At 36.7% G+C, this 18,070-nt stretch overlaps 1 protein-coding gene across 1 annotated transcript; it reads left to right on the top strand.

Annotated features, from left to right (window-relative positions):
- Positions 1–1,010: 1,010 nt before the first annotated feature.
- LOC111810610 lies at positions 1,011–10,948 on the top strand. Its single transcript, XM_023697344.1, has 3 exons — positions 1,011–1,305; positions 1,696–2,295; positions 9,932–10,948. The coding sequence occupies exons 2-3, from the start codon at positions 1,711–1,713 to the stop codon at positions 10,781–10,783; spliced, it is 1,437 nt and encodes a 478-aa protein (XP_023553112.1). The 5' UTR covers positions 1,011–1,305; positions 1,696–1,710; the 3' UTR covers positions 10,784–10,948.
- The last annotated feature ends 7,122 nt before the right edge of the window (positions 10,949–18,070 follow it).

Consider the following 18,070-nt stretch of genomic DNA (forward strand, 5'->3'; position numbering starts at 1 on the left):
AATTGGGAGATCAACTTGGCTTGATTCTTGTTCCAAATGAAAGCCCTTACTTCAGCCTTTATAGATGGAGCTTAAACAGACGTTGATACCTCTAGAATCGTCATGATTCGAAGATTTAGTTTTTTATATTTTTTGATTTAGTTTTTTATATTTTTTGCGGAAAATATCCTCTCCGATTAGTGAGCAACCGACCTCCAATTTGAATTATGGTAGTTGGATGTGATGAGGTGTGTCTCTTTAGAAAATACTTAAATTTGGTGAAGATCCAACGGTTGAAAATGGAGATTTCATTCCCACCTCTGATTTTCTAATTTATAACATTTTCGTAATTATGTCGAAGTTCAAGAGTATTTTGATTTGTTATTCTCGGAATATATTATTATTATTATAATACCTATTGACCATTTTGAAATTTCTTCTCGACAAAGAATTAAAAAAAAATTATTTATTACACTGGATTACTCAGAACTAATCGAATATTTTGAAGCTTTAGGAATATTTTTGAAATAAAATAACCGTTCATAATTATTTTCTATAATTTACTCTATTTTTTAAAAGCTAAATTAATAACATATTTTTATAAAAAATACTCTTTTAAACTTTCAATTTTTTTTAATAAATCCTTCCCTCCCAACTCTAAAAAGATTTATTAATTTTTTTTTCTCCCTTTTCCGTTAGAACTATATTTAAAAAAACAAACTCTAAATTTTTTTTAAAAGTTCAAAAATCTTCTTGAAAAAGGAATTAGTAATAATAAAAGTTTTGAAAATTTAAAGGTATTTTTAAGATAAAGTACAAATTTCTGAAGAAGTGTTTTACACCTAAATTTAGAAGAAGAAGAAGGTGGAAGGTTCGATCTCATAGCCCAAAACAATATTTTTTTACGTTCATAATCATTCAATACACTCAAATAATAAAACGTAGATAATAAATATTGAAGTAACGTGTTTTTTTAAAGTCAAAATATGGAAAACCCTAGGTCATAGGCGCAAGAAGAGTTGTGGACTTCAGACATTTCTTAAAAATGCGTGCTGGACACACTGAATCTTTGGTTTCAAGTCCAGGTCACCATCTATCCACATTCCTACCAAACTAAGATCCGACATCCCAACTTCTCCTTTTCCGTTCCTCATTCTGCAAATCTGAAAGCGACCCGACCCCATCGGAGGACCTCATCAACAACCCATCTTCAATCATCGTCGCCGGATTCTACTCAATTACTGCACTGCATTTCCGATTTTCCTTTTACTTCAAACCATCTCTTCTCCCCAATCCTATGTCTCCCAACTTCGCTTCATTTTTCAGGTCTGTTTTCCTTCTCAAATCGCTTTTTCTTGCTCTTCTGTTACTGCAATTATTTTCGTTTCTCTTCCTTCTGTTTCTTAATTTCTGTTGATCTATCTGCTCTCTGTCACCATCTTCGTATATTTTGTTGAATCTATGTCGTTGATGCGTTTTATTTCCGACATATTGTTCACGATTGTTCAATTTCCTTTGATTTTGTTTCTCGTATTTACTCATCGAGGGATCCTTCTCGTCTTTCCTCCTTTGTTTATCCTCTTCTTTATCTTGTTGTTTGTTTTTACCTAAATCTTAACTACAATAGTTTATGAGCTTTTGAAATTGGGGTTTTCCTCTCTGTACAGTAGTAGAATGTTGTGACTTATGTCCGTTTGAATTTGTTGAATCCCATAGGTTTCATTTTCTTAAATGCTGCATTATCTTGGAGATAAAAAGGACCAGAAAATGAATATGAGGAACAGATACAGGAAATCAAACGCTTTACGTTGCGATGCCGGGAGCAGATGTTTGATATCTGTGGTAATAGGGAGTCTAATGGGGTGTATTCTTTTGCTACATTTATGTTCTCCTGTAAGCCGTAAGGATGAGATAGGTCGGGGTATCCAACTTCGAACAAGTCGTCACCTTCACTTTCGTGAACTTGAAGAGGTGGAAGAAGAAAACATTCAAATTCCCCCTCCTCGTAAGAGATCTCCGCGTGCAGCAAAGCGAAGACCAAAGAAAACGCCCACACTGATCGATGAATTTCTTGATGAAGATTCACAACTTAGGCACAAATTCTTTCCTGATCATAAAACTTCTGTTGATCCAATGATCCCGGGAGACGATAGCATGTTCTATTATCCGGGGAGAGTTTGGCTAGATACTGAGGGGAATCCTATTCAAGCTCACGGAGGTGGAGTTTTATTCGATGAAAGATCTGAAACATACTATTGGTATGGAGAGTATAAAGATGGCCCCACCTACCATGCTCACAAAAAGGGAGCTGCACGGGTAAAATCTATACTCTGCCTTTCTGAGCCTTCATTTTCTGTAATGATAGTCTAATACTTCCATGGCTAAAATTATTGGTTAAATTATAAAGACATCCTAAACCAAGAAGTTGGTATAAAAAATGCACCCTATTTTTTTGAAGTGTAATTTTAACTCTTTAAGTTTGAAGTTTGTTTTAAAATAGCCCTCGTAGGCTTTTGCAGTTAAATTTGTAGATGGAAAAGTTTGTATATTCTTATGTGAACAAATCTAAACACTTACATGGAAAAAATAAAGACACATGGTGCATCTGTGAACCTTGTATGTGGCCTCCTTTCAACCACCACCATTTTTTGTTCTTTCGTTTATGATTTTTTTTGCTAATCCTTCTCCTAAAATTTACTTCCGGGTGTTTAGATTTGTTCACTTAAGTAATACATAAGTAGAAACAAACGTTCCTATCTATAAATTTAACGAAAAAGTCTTCAAGGACTGTAATTAAAAAGTTCAACCTTCAATGGTTAAAATGAAACTTTTAGAAGTTTAGGGGTATAGCTGAACCCAACCCCATAGTTCAGGAATAATTTTGATAATTTAATCTAGAAATGTTCCTATTGCATAAATTGTTGGCATGCATCTCTATGAATTTGTATGGAAACAAAAGATTTTGATTAGTACTCCAGTCTTTTTCCCTCCTTTTCCATTATTAACAATAGTTTCTTCTTTATTATGGCAATTTCCAATCCCAATTATTGCTCCATGGTGGTTTTAATGACTTTATGTCTATTATCTTTTTAAATATGAAATATCAGCTCCAGTGATCGTTGTATGTTGAATTCCTTATAGTTCATCTTTTTGTACCTTATTCCACTCTTGATAAGGTCTACGTCCAACTCATGAATCTTTAGTTTTTGAGATGGTATGTGATGCTTGGTTGGTTACTTTAAGATCTTGGGAGTATGACAGTGAGAAGAAATTTTAAGGCAGAGGAAGTGAGTGTGCTTTGTGGCCTTTTGGAGCTGATCGAGAGTATGCTGATTTTGAGATTAGAGGTCAAGAAAATGGAATTTAGATAAAACAGGATTTTCTTGGTTAAACGTTCGGTTAAAGAGTCAGTTGATGTTCCCTCTCTTTCTAAAGTTTCGTTAAATGATTTGTGGAAATCAAGAGTCTAATAAATGTGATATTCTAATCTGTTTGGTTTTGGGAAAGCTACAACACAATACATCAAGAAGTTACGAGAAAATAATTATCAGACAATGAACCTTGCTTGGGGCAAGGAAAGAAGATGAAGTTAGCATTAACCCGACTGCTCAACTTCTTTTATTAAACGCTTGCAGATTAGGACAAGTCCTTGGTGATTAGAGAAACACCAATCTAATTTTTTGACTCAAACGAATGAGGCCACAAGATTGAAGTACCCTTGGGCGAGCCTAATTTTGAAATTCAAGGTCCCAAAAACGGTAAAAAGTTCTTTTATGGTAGTTAGCCTAAAGAAGTTTGAAGAAGCTTTAAAAGAATTTTCAACTTTCAAAAATGGATGATCTCTCCTTCTATGAGTTGCCTTTGCTTACAAGAGGAGGAATCCCTTGATCACTTTTTCTTGCAATGTTCTTTTGTGGCTAAAGGGCAGCAGCCTATCTTCAATGTATTTGGGGTGGATTACTACTTCCCTAAGAACATTAATGATTGGCTTATGGAAGTGCTCAACGGTAGGGTGTTTGGCGGCAAGGGGAAAGTCCTTTGGAGGTGTGATATGCCTTCCTTCCTTCAGAGCCTTTGGAAGGAAAGGAATAGCCAGGTTCTTAAAAGTAAGTATTCTTCTTGAGTCCTTTTGGCGTTTGGTGCAATACAAGGCCTCTTGGTGGTGCACAGTTCACACTAAATTCTCTTGCAATTAATGCCTTTTGATGATTCAATTGGAAGGCTCTCATTTGTTAGTTTTGTGGGGAGGGGTGACCACTGTGGGGTTGTTGTTTGGTTCTTTCGATCAATACGCGTCACTGCTTTTTATATATAAAATAATGACCTGCCAGATATTTTGGGAAACTTGCAATTAGGAATAGACAGCATGATGTTACTGGTCTAGATGATAGTTATAGCGTGAGGAACACTACCGAGGAGTTTAGAATTGATTTAGAGTTTTTTGATGCACCTCCTTGAAATTGGAATGTTAATTAGTCATGGCCGACGAGTTTATGGTCCTCTGAGCCCCAGGGGAAGGAATGCTGTTTGAGACGAGTTGGGTGACCTATTTCGTCTGGATGGGCCTTGTTGATGTGTGGTGGGGAGCTTTTATGTAATTTGCTTTGGTACTGAGAAGATCTTGGCTGGCTGGACAATGAAATCAATAGGCTCTTCAATTATTTTATTGAGAGAAATAGCCTCTTCGACTCTCCTCTATTGTACGGAAAGTTTACTTGGTTGAATAGTAGGGCACGTAGTAGACTTCATAGGTTACTAATATCTAAAGGGTAGATGAATGTTCATGGGAGTGTGAGACAATTGCTAGGCCCTAGAATAACCTTCGACAGGTGTCCTGAGGTGATGCTTGTGTCCTTTCATATTTGAAAATATTTGGTTCATATTGAATGCGGAAACCACTGGAAATTAAGAAATTGGGAACGGGTATCTTCCATGGGGAAGCTGACGGTCCTCAAAGGAGTGTTATTGTGGAACAAAGACTCACGTAGGAGTTTTAAAATTCTGGAAATTAAAAAGCTCAAAACAAAGCCCTTTTGGTTAAATGGTTATGCCAATTTCCCCTTGAGTCGATAGAGGATTATAGCAAGCAAATAGGGTCCTCATCCTTCTGAGTGGATGTCAGATGCGTCAAAGGCACTTACAAAAATATTAGACTTCTTAAATCTTAGAACAGAAATTGACATCCAGTGCAGACCTGAGGAAATAAATCTTAGAACAGGATCTCTAGTATTAGACTTATTAAATTATCCCAATGTCTGTTTGAAGGTGAGCATCATTGGAAAAGGGACGCCTGTTTCTTTTTGCGTACTGATGAGGCCTGCACTTCCTTCCAGCATCAATTTTATTGAAGTAGTTTGAATTTAAGCCTCCTCCTTTAAGCCACTGTAACCTTCAGTCCTATAGTAGAAAATGAATTTCATGTTGTTCCTTTTACTTTTGCTTTTCTCTAGACCTTTAGGAAAAATTTGAAAAAGAAAAAGCTTGAATGATATGATTCCTTCTTTAATGACGCGATTTTGATGCCTTGAATCACTGGTCACCACGTACACTTGAACTTAAAAAGAGGTGGTAATTTTTTTTATGTTAGGCGGGAGACACAAGGAATTTTAAATTCAAACATGCATTCAAAACCGACATAAAGGTAGTTTGAAGGTAATATTTGTGAGTCAAGTCAAAATGGTTTACCAAAAAAATTCACAAGTTTTGAGAAGTAGCATTTAAAATAATAATAAAATGACAAGAAGGAAGACGACTTGATCTAAAGGGCACCCTTTATAGCTGCACGGTGTCACAGTCATGCTTGTCCTAGGCGTGTTGCCCATGGCCGCATGCCCATTGCATGCTAGAACCCTTGTGTTGTATCACTTCACTGCTTTCATGATGTATAGTTTCTTTATTGTATTTTCTAGGTGTATGATGTTTCAACAGAATCATGTATATGCTTGATAGACCTGAAATACCTCAAAATGTAGCATAGGAAGATGTGACTAGTTGTCAAATCTTCGTACTCGGAGTTATATGCTATCTAAGCCATTGTGTTACCGTTTTCGCTTATAGCCTATAACATTGCTTTATTCATTTCTCTCCATCTTGTTTTCAAATTCTCTTTCTAAAATCTCTCTCTGGTTCTGTTTTCTAAAACCTTCTCCTTAAAGCAAGGCCAGAGGCTTGAGTATACGTCGTCAGGAAGAAGACAACATGATTTCGAGTTGGCGGACTCACTCGGTATTGAGAGTGAGTGCGCACAATTGCTTAAAAAACGTCTTGTAAGACTGCGATTGTGACAGTTGGTATCAGAGTCGAGTTGGCTCCAAAATTGATTCGGTAAACATGGCTACAACCAAGCAGTTGAACAAGTCCCACGTCGATTGACTAGTCGACATCGAAGAACAGATGCAAGAGCTCGCCGACAAGACTAATATGGTTGATGTAGTTGCAGGTTGATTAGATGAGTTACCCATCCAAGAACTTATGTACCGAGTAGACAACCTAAAAGAAAAAGCCACAAAGACTGGTGGCTTATCGCTGCCCTAATTGAAGAGTGAGTCGATGGTCTAGACATATCCTAAAAGGAGTTATGCAGATGGTCTCTGAGATATTTGAAGATGTGAAATTAGCCTTCGACGTGGTCAGGGCAGAAATTGTTAGGAATCACGGCTCTCCACAATGGTATGTTATTGTCCACTTTGAGCATAAGCTTTCATAGTTTTGTTTTGGGCTTTCCCAAAAGGCCTCATTCCAACGGAGACCTATTCCTTGCTTATAAACCCAGGATCATTCCCTAAATTAGCCAATGTGGGACAACCTCCCAACAATCCTCAACAATCCTCCCCTCGAACAAAATACAACATAGAGTCTCCCTTGAGGCCTATGGAGTCCTCGAATAGCCTCCCCTTAATTGAGGCTCGACTCCTCTGGAGTCCTCAAACAAAGTACACCCTTTGTTCGACTCTTTAGTCATTTTTTACTACATCTTCGAGGCTCACATAAGTTTAGGGCACGACTCTGATACCATGTTAGGAATCACGACTCTCCACAATGGTGATATTGTCCACTTTGAGCATAAGCTCTCATGATTTTGCTTTGGGATTCCCCAAAAGGCCTCATTCCAATGGAGATCTATTCTTTGCTTATAAACCCATGATCATTCCCTAAATTAGCCAATGTAGGACAAACTCCCAACAATACTCAACATAAATGGCAGATCTAAGCACTAGAGTTAATCTCATCGTTAGAGCAGTGTGAAATCAAACCCCTACAGGGGGAGAAGTTCAGTTCAACAAGATCAAGGTTCCGGAGCCCAAACTCTTCTATGGGGTTCGAGCTGCCGAGGTTCTAGCGACCTTGATCAATACTTTCAGGCGATGAACACAGCAACAGATGAAGCAAAGGTCACCTTGGCCACCATACATCAAGCCGAGGATGCAAAATTTTGATGGACATCGTACATTGATATTCAAGAGGGCCGGTGCACAAATGGAAAAGACTGAAACAAGAACTTCAATCTCAATTCTTCCCAGAGAAGGTTGAAATCTTGGCTAGAAGGAAAGTGGGGGATCTCAAGCACACAAGAAACATCTGAGAGTATGTCAAACAGTTCTCAGTGTTCATGTTGGACATCTGAGATATGTTCGAGAAAGACAAGATCTTCCACTTCATAGAAGGACTAAAGCCATGAGCGAAGTCCAAACTATATGAGCAGAGAATACAAGACCTCTCCACGACCTATGGTACAGCTGAACGATTGTTTGATCTAAGTAACGAACAATCCCAAGATGTAAGGCGAAGCCAAACCTCCTCGAGTGGATTGTTTGATATGAGCTGAACGATTGTTTGATTGGAGCTAAACAATTGTTTGATCTGAATCTACCATTTTACTCTTGGCCAATTTATGATTGACCCATGGTTCTACATACATGAGACCTTTTTCGATCGACTCTTTTGACTCCCCGACTTTCTTTTGTAGGGCAGATAGAAACTTTAGGGCCCCATACAAGGGTTTGCTCTATTCTCCGACGACGACTTTTCGGTTTTCGCACCTTCTGACTTTGCCTCGTATACTCTATGTCCAAAGCTAGAAACTTTAGGGCAGATAGAAACTTTAGGGCCCCATACAAGTCTGTGTCCAAAGCTGCTTGGAAGGTTTGTAGTGTCGCTTTCTTGGGGCACTCGTATACTCTATGGTTCTCTCTACATAAGAAGCAGGAGGGAGGTAGCCGATTGAAGTAATTTTGATGATAGGGCCCTCGGCCTAAGACTAGTTTCAGGAAAATCACCCTAGGTTGGCCTAGTGGTCATCAAGGGATATGTAAACAATAAAAGACAAAATAAACTAGCTCAAACCATAGTAGCCGCTTACACAAGATTTAATATCCTACGAGTACCTTGACAACCAAATGTAATTAGTAATAATCCTACAGGTACCTTGGTTGTGAGAATACTCAAAGTGCTTGTAAGCTTCCCATACACTAATGATATTAGAGATAACAGGAGTTCTAGGGAATCCGTGTTATTGAGAGGACTCTAAGTGCACAATCCTAAAATACATCCTTAGCCATCTTTGGAAGAATCTTATACCTCGTAAAATTTACCTTCCACAATCCTAAGATGTCAAACCTGTGTGCCCCGGTATTCCTCAACATCCCCTGTGTCATGGTCAAGCTATTTTTCTCTTCGCTTCTAAGAGTGAAGACTATCCCCAATTTTTCTCTTCGCTTCTAAGAGTGAAGACTATCCCCATTGACTAACATAAGTCCTTCTAGCATGCTTTGTTCTCACTCACTTGTAATTGAAAGAAAATTTTCAGGAAGTCACCCAACATAGAATTGCTCCAAGCAAAACACGTTTAATTGGAGTTCATATGATTGAGCCACCGAAAAGGAACGTACACCTTATTGGTTTAGGTAGCGACTTTCAATTCTTTTAATTCTTCATTAGTTATCCTATCCTTAGGATTGCTCTCATTCATTATCCTAATCTTCACTCCGAAAGATTTTCATTCTCTGTTTCCATCGCTTCTATCCTTTCAATTCTTTTACCAAGTTTTTAAAATTATTCCATGATGTTACTTTGCAAGTGTCTGCTGTGTAACATCAAACCTACATTTTCAATGAAGTTTGTTCTAATTCAACAACACAATCAAGATTATTCAACATGTGGTAATCCTTTGTTGTGTGTCATGGCAAGAAGGATAGAAGCGATGTTTGGTAAATATTGGAAAGATTTTCTCGTGTGTTGCTGTTATGCTAGAATCTCATTATACGCTTGAATTCGTGATGTTTATGCTTACAGATTTATATGATGAAGAGATTGCAAACCAAATTAGGAAGAAAAAAAAGTTAAAAGATTAGTTTTCTCGACACTTAAATATTATATTAGTTCTTGCTGTCCTCCTTCGACAGCAAGAACAATAGAACAGCTCCTTCTGGGCCATCTTTTCTAAGAATAATGCAAAGATTTTGTCGAAATGTTCACTCAAAGGTGTTTTCTGGTAAACGTGGCTTGAAAGGAACCCCGAAAATTTTAAAAATTCAAGTAGAAAAACTTCAACCAAAGTTGGAAATGCATGTTAGAACGTTTTCTTGAAGTTGAACTTCTGTTCTTATGTTCTTGCCTATTTTGGGTTGATTGCTTATCTTCAGCTTTTTCACCATCTATTAGGCTGTGTTCTAGGATCCTTCCTGTGATTGAGATAATTGATGTCAGGAGTTTGGAGGGCCGTCAGAATTGTTGATACTGAGTTGTTCGGAGGATGTAATATTTTTCATCTAATGATCTTAAAACCAACGATTGTTCTGTTGTGACTTTCTTTCAGATCGGATAATCTTGAATCCTGCGCCACTTGCTTTAAATTTATCACATTTTTTCACCATCTTTTGTTCATCATGTGACTTTCAAGAGCAACCAATTAACCTTCAAAACTACACTAACCTGTTGGCATTCTTATGATTAGGTTGACATTATAGGAGTCGGTTGCTACTCTTCCAAAGACTTATGGACCTGGAGAAATGAAGGCATTGTTTTGACAGCGGAAGAAACCAACGAGACTCATGATCTTCACAAATCCAACGTGCTCGAGAGGCCGAAAGTAATCTACAACTCAAGAACTCGAAAATATGTCATGTGGATGCATATCGATGATGCGAACTATACGAAGGCTTCTGTTGGTGTTGCCGTCAGTGATTACCCAACCGGTCCGTTCGATTATCTTTACAGCAAAAGACCACATGGATTTGATAGTAGAGACATGACAATCTTCAAAGATGATGATGGTACAGCCTATCTCGTTTACTCATCTGAAGACAATAGTGAGCTCCATATAGGACCTCTTTCAGAAGATTATCTCGACGTGACCAATGTAGCGAAAAGGATTCTCGTCGGCCAGCACCGGGAAGCACCGGCTTTGTTTAAACACCAGGGAACTTACTATATGATCACATCGGGTTGCACGGGATGGGCACCAAACGAGGCACTGGCACACGCATCAGAGTCGATAATGGGTCCATGGGAGACGTTGGGAAACCCTTGTATAGGTGGAAACAAGTTGTTTCGACTGGCTACCTTCTTCTCTCAGAGCACATTTGTTCTTCCCCTACCTTCACACCCCGGCTTGTTTATTTTCATGGCAGACCGATGGAACCCTGCCGACCTTAGAGACTCGAGGTACATTTGGTTGCCGTTGATGGTTGGAGGACTTGTCGATCAACCCCTCGACTACAATTTTGGGTTCCCTTTGTGGTCAAGAGTGTCGATATATTGGCATAGGAAGTGGAGGCTTCCTCAAGGCTGGAATCCGTTGAAATGATACAAAATGTTCGTCGTCTCCCACTCGATGTACCATACAAGAAAGTTTGTTTGATTCTTTTGGTGTCCCATAGTTTTCCTTACCAACTCAATAATGTTAACTAGTTCGTATTAAAGGCACATAATTAACAACCCTTGAATGAACTTATAAATCATTTCTCCCTCACAACACACTATGCCACCTTTCCAATGTTCAATACATTTAGGTCTAAGGATTTCCAAAAAGTAATATTAGTTTTGATGTGCCATTCATTTTGTGATTTCTTTCTCTGCACTTGCCTATGAGATGGGTTCAGGTCTAATCTCTATAGCCATCTGAGTTTCTTAGGAGGCTTTGAAACTCCGACGGTTTTTCTGGTCTAATTCTTAACCCTTGAGGTCTATAGGAGTTAGTCTTTTTATATTTCAACTCAGGTAGCTTGCTTAGTCTAGTCCGTGAATGACTGACATCTTGGATTGAGACATTACCTCAATAAAGTTTGGTAGAATAGTATGACGTCTACTGGTCTGAACATCATCTATAGAAGGGTAGTTGGCAGATCATTCCACAAGGCTATTGAGTTACTTTCAGTTTGCTGGAAGCAACACCCATGTGCATAACTACTACATCTACCTATGTGGTCATTCGCCCCCTCTCATAATAGGTTTGTAGCACAGATAGTAGCACCTAGTTTCATCGACGTACTACCCTAATTCTAAGCCTAGCTCAACAGTACCACTTGGCAGGAGACCACTATTGGATCCGACCTAGGTTGCTGGTAGTGCCATTGGGGTATAGGAGCGGATAGGATAGTGGAGATTCTGATGACACTATTCACACTACTAGCCCCTAGAGAAAAACCTTAGTCATTCATGGGTGCCGAGGAAATCTTCTAGGTTCATAGGGCGTCGAGGTGGCTTAAAATGCAAACTCTACTTCATGCCTCTTTGTACTAATTCCTTGAGTTTTCTTGGTCTAGGAGCACTTGGATCGAATCCCCTTATCACTAATATGATTCTAAGGTTTTCGGTCTACTGGAGGTATCTTGTCTTAGGTCATTGTTTAACTAGTCTAACTTTAGCTATGTTTTCATGCACACATGGGTAGGGAGATAATCCTATCAATCACCTTAAGCACAATACATTATCCAAATATTCATGCAAGCTTAACGGGGTGATACATCCGTCAATCACCTGGAGCACATATCACAATATGTCATCCTCCTTTCTAGATTGCGGCAAGCATTAAAATAACATTCATTATAGAAATCTCATCTTAAAGACATTTTTGTAATTTTCAATAACATATAATGAATTCTCATTTAAAAAAAAAAAAAAAAATTGACATCCTAAAGTCTTAATCATGCATATTTTAACCCCCTATGGCAAGGTATGCTCGCATGCGTGCATGGCCTAGCAATCCATACAATTATTACTTGCAATCCATACAATTATTACTTGCAGAAAGTTCGAATGACTAGTTACTTGACATCTATGGCGTCGACCTTGACTCATTTCTACACTCAATAGGGGCTCTCATCTTGACATCTATGTGTAGTCCCTAGTCCAACAAGGACTGGTTTACAGGTTTGCATGTTTCTACATTTAATAGGAGTCCTTGTCTTGAGCTAACTATCCATGTAGTCCCTAGTTCTTCTCAATAACTTGTTTAATGGGATTATAGCGTCGACCCTGACCCGACTCTACACTCAATAGTAACTCAACTAGTTTCGTGGTTCTATAAGCTACTTAAATCATGTTAAGACACCATGGAGATAATATCATAAGGTGTAAATGATACACAATCAAACAAGCAAACATGCTCAACGGGGAGATAACATCTATTAATTACCCGAAGCACAGATCACAATAGCTCATCCTCCTTTCTAATACAGCGGAATGCATATAAAACATCATTAATCACAAATCTCATCATACGGGCATTTTTTTAAATTTCTTGCATCATGCATACCACACTCATGAATATTGCCCAACTCGTATTCTAGTCATGCATATTTTCTTTCTAGCCATGCCTCCATAAAACAACATGGTTCTTGGAAATCTCAACCAAGGGACATAACCGTGATTTTACCATAACATACATACATTTCATACTTATCCAAAAACACCCTTATGAAGTATTTAACATGCAATACCTAACCACCTATGGTAAGGAATCCTTGCATGCTAGCACGTCCTGGCGATCCCTACAAGTATTACTTGTCTAAAATCCATGTGGTTACTTACTTGGATGATGCATACCTTCTCAAGTTGGCTTTTCCATGTGTTAGAAGCTCCAAAAATTTTGTAACCTATCTCTCACGGGTTGCTGCGCATTCTACTCTTTCGTCAAAATTTTCAACCCAGTTTTTTATTCTTTTCTATTTTCTTTGAATTTTCATAACGTTCTCTCTTCACAATAACTATAGACTTTTAATCCATTTTTACTAATATATTTTTCTCATAATTTTTAGTCAATCACAGCAAGAAATAATCGAATCTAAAGAGCACAAAAAACTAAGACTTACAAAATTCTTAACTTTTTGACGTTCATTAAAATTCAACTTTCCGATCCGAATCAACTCCGACTTTCTTCATAAAACTTGTGCGAAATATATCCAGTATCAACAAATTAAAAATTCAGAATTTAATCCCAATAAAATCTCTTGAATTTGAAGAAAAATAGAAATCAAGAACCTAAAAATTATACCTTCCATTCATCCTCGATTCTTGACGGAATTGAGTGATTCAAAAGCCGAGAATGGTTCTCTCAACACCATTGAACAATTCTTGTGAAGAAATTTTGGTGAAATCCTAACTCTCAATGGACATTTAGAGCAGATTTCTCTCTCTCTAACTTTCTCAAGAATCTTTAAGCCCTCATCTTTCTTTCTCTCTTTTCATTTTCTCTCTTTCTTTTTATTCATCATTGAACATCTAATTAGGGCTAATGCAGACCCTAATAAGGAATGAAGGGTAGCCCTAATTAGGAATGAAGGGTAAAATGACCAATTTACCCATAGGGTTGATTTTTTCCATTTTTTATATATATTTTTCTTGAATTCATGAGATTTTTCTAATCATTTCTCTCTATCTATCTTACCTTGAAATTCAATATTCAAAGCAAAGGGAAAACTCAGGTTTTAAATTTTTCGTCCGGGCTCGAGTCTTTCATGTGCTACTAATGTATGGGCTAGAGAGCTCAGCTCAAGCAATTCAAGGTGAAAATTTGTTAGCTTATATAGTCAATTAGGGTAGGAATCTCGGTAACGCCATTCACTTGGCAGATGATAAGGAGAGACATGGTTGAACACCTTACCTGTTGGAACGATGGACTCATGGAAGGAATGCTTTGATTGCTAATGAAACTGGAAGTAAAGCATGAGAGAGATTCAAAGAGTTGTTGAGAAAGTGGCGGAAACTTCTATAATAGATTGAAGATTGGCATTAAGCGAGGGGTGGATGCATAAGTAAATAGAGTCACTCTATCAAAGACACCATGAATTCCAAGCGTGAAGGGAGGGAACAGTAGAAAGGTATTGAGTTACACAGTCGCACTACACTAGTGCCATCTCAACGTGAGAATCAAACCATACAGAGGTGCATAAGAACAAGAAAACACAAGGGAATGGACGATTCAAGGAGATGCAACAAGGGAACCACATAACAACATGTTGTTCTCATGCACCACCAACATCGCGAAGATCGAAGATCAACGTTGAGGTAAGTAGCCAATATGAACTTTTTTTTCTAACTTATATGGGGAGTAATCATTTATATTTGACTATGTACCTTAATTTAAATAAGAATTAAATGATTAGGTAAGAATTGAACTAATAACCCAAGTTTAAAATCTGAACCAAGTCTTTTTCTTGGGATTCAAGTAACATTAAAATAAACAATCAAATCACTTTATTATACTTCAATTTGTAACCAAATGTTTGATATGACACGGTAAAGAGGTGTATAAAGTTTGGTCATCATTTGAATTTGTTTAGGAGTAAAATCAAGGATAAGCCCGAAATGACTAAAATGTCCTACATGACTAACCATTGATTTATGAACCAAATGAACTCCAAATGATCTAAGATTTTATATATGGCCAAATTTCGAGGACATAAGATATTGTTAAAGGTTTTGAAGTCATTGGAGCAGGTCTAAAGATTAAACAAAAAATTAAGGGTAAAATGACCAAAATGCCCCTATGATAACTATAAATTATTTTAAAGTCCAAATCATCTTCAAATAACTTAAAATCATTATTAGAATTTAATGAGTTTAAACTAAGAATTTGGGTGATAAAGGACCAAAATGCCCCTAATAAGAACTCTAAGATATTTTGATATCCTAAGGAACTCTAAATATTATTAACTCTTGAAATTATCCTTAAGGTGACCCCTAATAAGAATTCATGGTTTTCTTAAGAACCTCAAGGAACATGTTAGGGTATTTATAAAGACAAAAGGAAAGCTATTATGACAAGCTAAATTGGATTAGGGCTTAGGATTCATGATAAGGCATATGCATGGTTGGGCTGGGAAGTTAATGAAGAGAGATAAAAAGTAAAGAATGAGCAATAAAAGGTTATTCATGCATAAGGCTTAATTTTCTATATTTTCTGAAGAATTTAGAGATGAACACTGTTTTGTTATACTTGATGCTTACTTTCATGTTTTGTAGCTAACCCCTTAGGAAGGGGATGTAGTGTGAAGCTACCTGAGGCATTAAGGTTCACAAGTCTAATAGTCAATAGAGATAGAGATGTTGAACCAAATATTACCACACTAGTTGAGAAACAATCGTTTACTTGTTGTTACTATTAATAAGAACAAGTCTAATAGTCAATAGAGATGTTGAACCAAATACTACAAGGGGATGTAGTCTTAGGTACTCTGCGAAGATAATAGGCAACTTCATAACTTGTTACTATTAATAAGAACATGTAGCTAAAGCTAAATCCCCGTCCAATATCTTTTTAGCATACTCTTGGTACTATAGTTTACTTTCTATAGTAGTTTACATAGTCATTAAACAACAACCACACCCATTATTCGGGTTACCCATACTTGTAGTTTCCAATTGTTTGATTAAAGAATTCATCATAACTGATAATCTGCGAACAATGCTGAATTTTATTAAAGAATTCATCATAACTGATAATCGGCGAACAATGCTGAATTTTGCAAAATTAGAAGTTCTTCTAGAATTCTTACAAATTGTCACAAACAAATCTAATTTAATGAATTGATCCCATTCCAACCAAGAGACTGGTTACAAGATAAATAACTCTTAGATCGAACTTGAAATCTATGATAGTCACTCTTAGATTCCAAGACGTCTCACTCTAAAATTAGCTTGATCAAAATTAATTCAATGAATCGGTTTAAACATCTAACCTAAAGTAAGGGTTGAAAAAGAATAACACCAAAAAGATATCAAGAAAACAAAAAGGTTTTGTTTGTATTTCACCCTAATTCTCAAACGTGAATATTACCTGCCTTTAAATATGCAAAAAAAAAAAAAAAAAGATAACCCAAACATTATGAAGTTCATCTACTAACTACAAACTACAGCTACCAATAAAAGCTAATAAATACAAATGGAAGAAAAAAGATATGATATAAATTGTCTGGTACTACCAAAGGCAAAAGTCTTCTAATCACTTTTCAATGTCAATGCTATAAAGATTGATATGCTAATGCTATAAAGTTGATTTGATATGCTAATGCTATAAAGATTTTTGGGTCAAAAGTCTTTGTTTCAACTTGTACATTAGCTAGTCTTTGAAGATCCAATGTTAGGCCTCTTGAATCTTCTTAACCTTGCTTCTTGTAATCGGACCTTCGGGTACATGCAAAGGTATTTTGGTAATTTACCACCCCATTTCTTGAACAAAGCTTGATGTTCTTAGATTTAGGCTTTACTTAATCTCAAGTCAAAGTCATTTGGAGGTTGTTTGGATCTTGTAATAGCTTACGGATATTCGTAGAGGCATTTTGGTCATTTTACCCTTAATTCTTAGTTTAACCCTAAACATGCTTCAATAATTTTGAAAGCTTTCATATCCAAATATATAAAATCTTAGGTCATTGGGAGTGTATTTAGTTCATAAACCAACCCCTAGGTAGGTAGGGGCATTTTGGTTATTTTGTACTTATACATGTGATATTAAGCCTTTCATTAAATTTTCATACACAACAGAGTCCAGTTGATGGGTTATCTTAATATATATTGAATCTCAAGAAAAATGTTTCATTTAGGTCCTTAATTTGTGGTTTTTGACTTAATTCATCTATAATCCTACCTTTCTTACAAGGTGCATATAAAAATCCAAGCACTTCTTACAAGTATATCTTAAAAAAAGTCTATGATAAGAAAAGTCTATAATGACTACTTATCTTATCATTGATGTTCACGTCCTCTATTCTTGAGCTTTTGGTGTTTTAATTGCTCCAAATTTTCTTTGGTATGTCAACCTTTGTGTCTATTTTCAGGATCCAAAAAGAAATTTAATAAAAATACGTCACATTTAATTTAAGAAAAGCTAAGAGAAGGTTAGGTTTTGGGTTGGCATGACAAATTCAATTGAATTGACCACGTCATCATCTTCTTCCTCAAAACAAAGGAACAAGACGTGATAACTGTGGCCATACCCCTTTGAAAAATCGCCTTCTCTAGCCTTTTAGAATGACTTTTGGCCCTTAATTTTTTTCTTGAAACTTAAAAGATGGTGTTACAAGAAAGGACTTGAGATTGCTTTCATACCTTTTTGTGGATCTTAGCTCAAGTTATTGACCTCAAAATTTCACCGAAAAGTATTTTCTTCGGTAGAGCAAATCCATTAAAACTCGTTATTGGTTGAGGCGATCCAGACCATACCAAGCCTCAATTCCTTCCTAAGATCACTTCCTTATCTTCCCCTCAAACTTCAGAATCAATTTTAGAAGGACGAATTTGCTTAGATCCTCCGCTTTAGAATTCAACCTCATTTTCTAAGAATAACTATAAGAAAGAAATTCATGTTCATGTTCATGTTCAAAGTGATGGCCCCAAACTTTTTCTTATACAAAATTCGATGTTCTTAAGCTAATTCTAGGCTTCCTCAGTCCATGATTTCTTCACATGAAATCTTCCTTTTATTTTGTGACACCCAAGTACGGACATGATGCCCATAGAAGAAACTTTATTACCTAATAAGGTTTTGTGAAGATTTTAGGCAATTGAAAAAGAAATAGGAAAGGAAAAAGGGCAAAATAGTTATTTTAAATTTTTAGTGAAATTTTTGGATTTTTAATTAATTATGAAAGAA

The sequence above is a fragment of the Cucurbita pepo genome, chromosome LG01 (assembly GCF_002806865.2).
Source record: "Cucurbita pepo subsp. pepo cultivar mu-cu-16 chromosome LG01, ASM280686v2, whole genome shotgun sequence".
In the NCBI taxonomy this organism is placed as follows: domain Eukaryota; kingdom Viridiplantae; phylum Streptophyta; class Magnoliopsida; order Cucurbitales; family Cucurbitaceae; genus Cucurbita; species Cucurbita pepo.

Bases quoted from the DNA above. Each gene is read 5' to 3' on its own strand.
- LOC111810610 (XM_023697344.1), top strand. From the start codon at position 1,711: ATGCTGCATTATCTTGGAGATAAAAAGGACCAGAAAATGAATATGAGG. The intron at 2,296-9,931 runs GTAAAATCTATA...TCTTATGATTAG, and splicing joins ACAAAAAGGGAGCTGCACGG to GTTGACATTATAGGAGTCGG.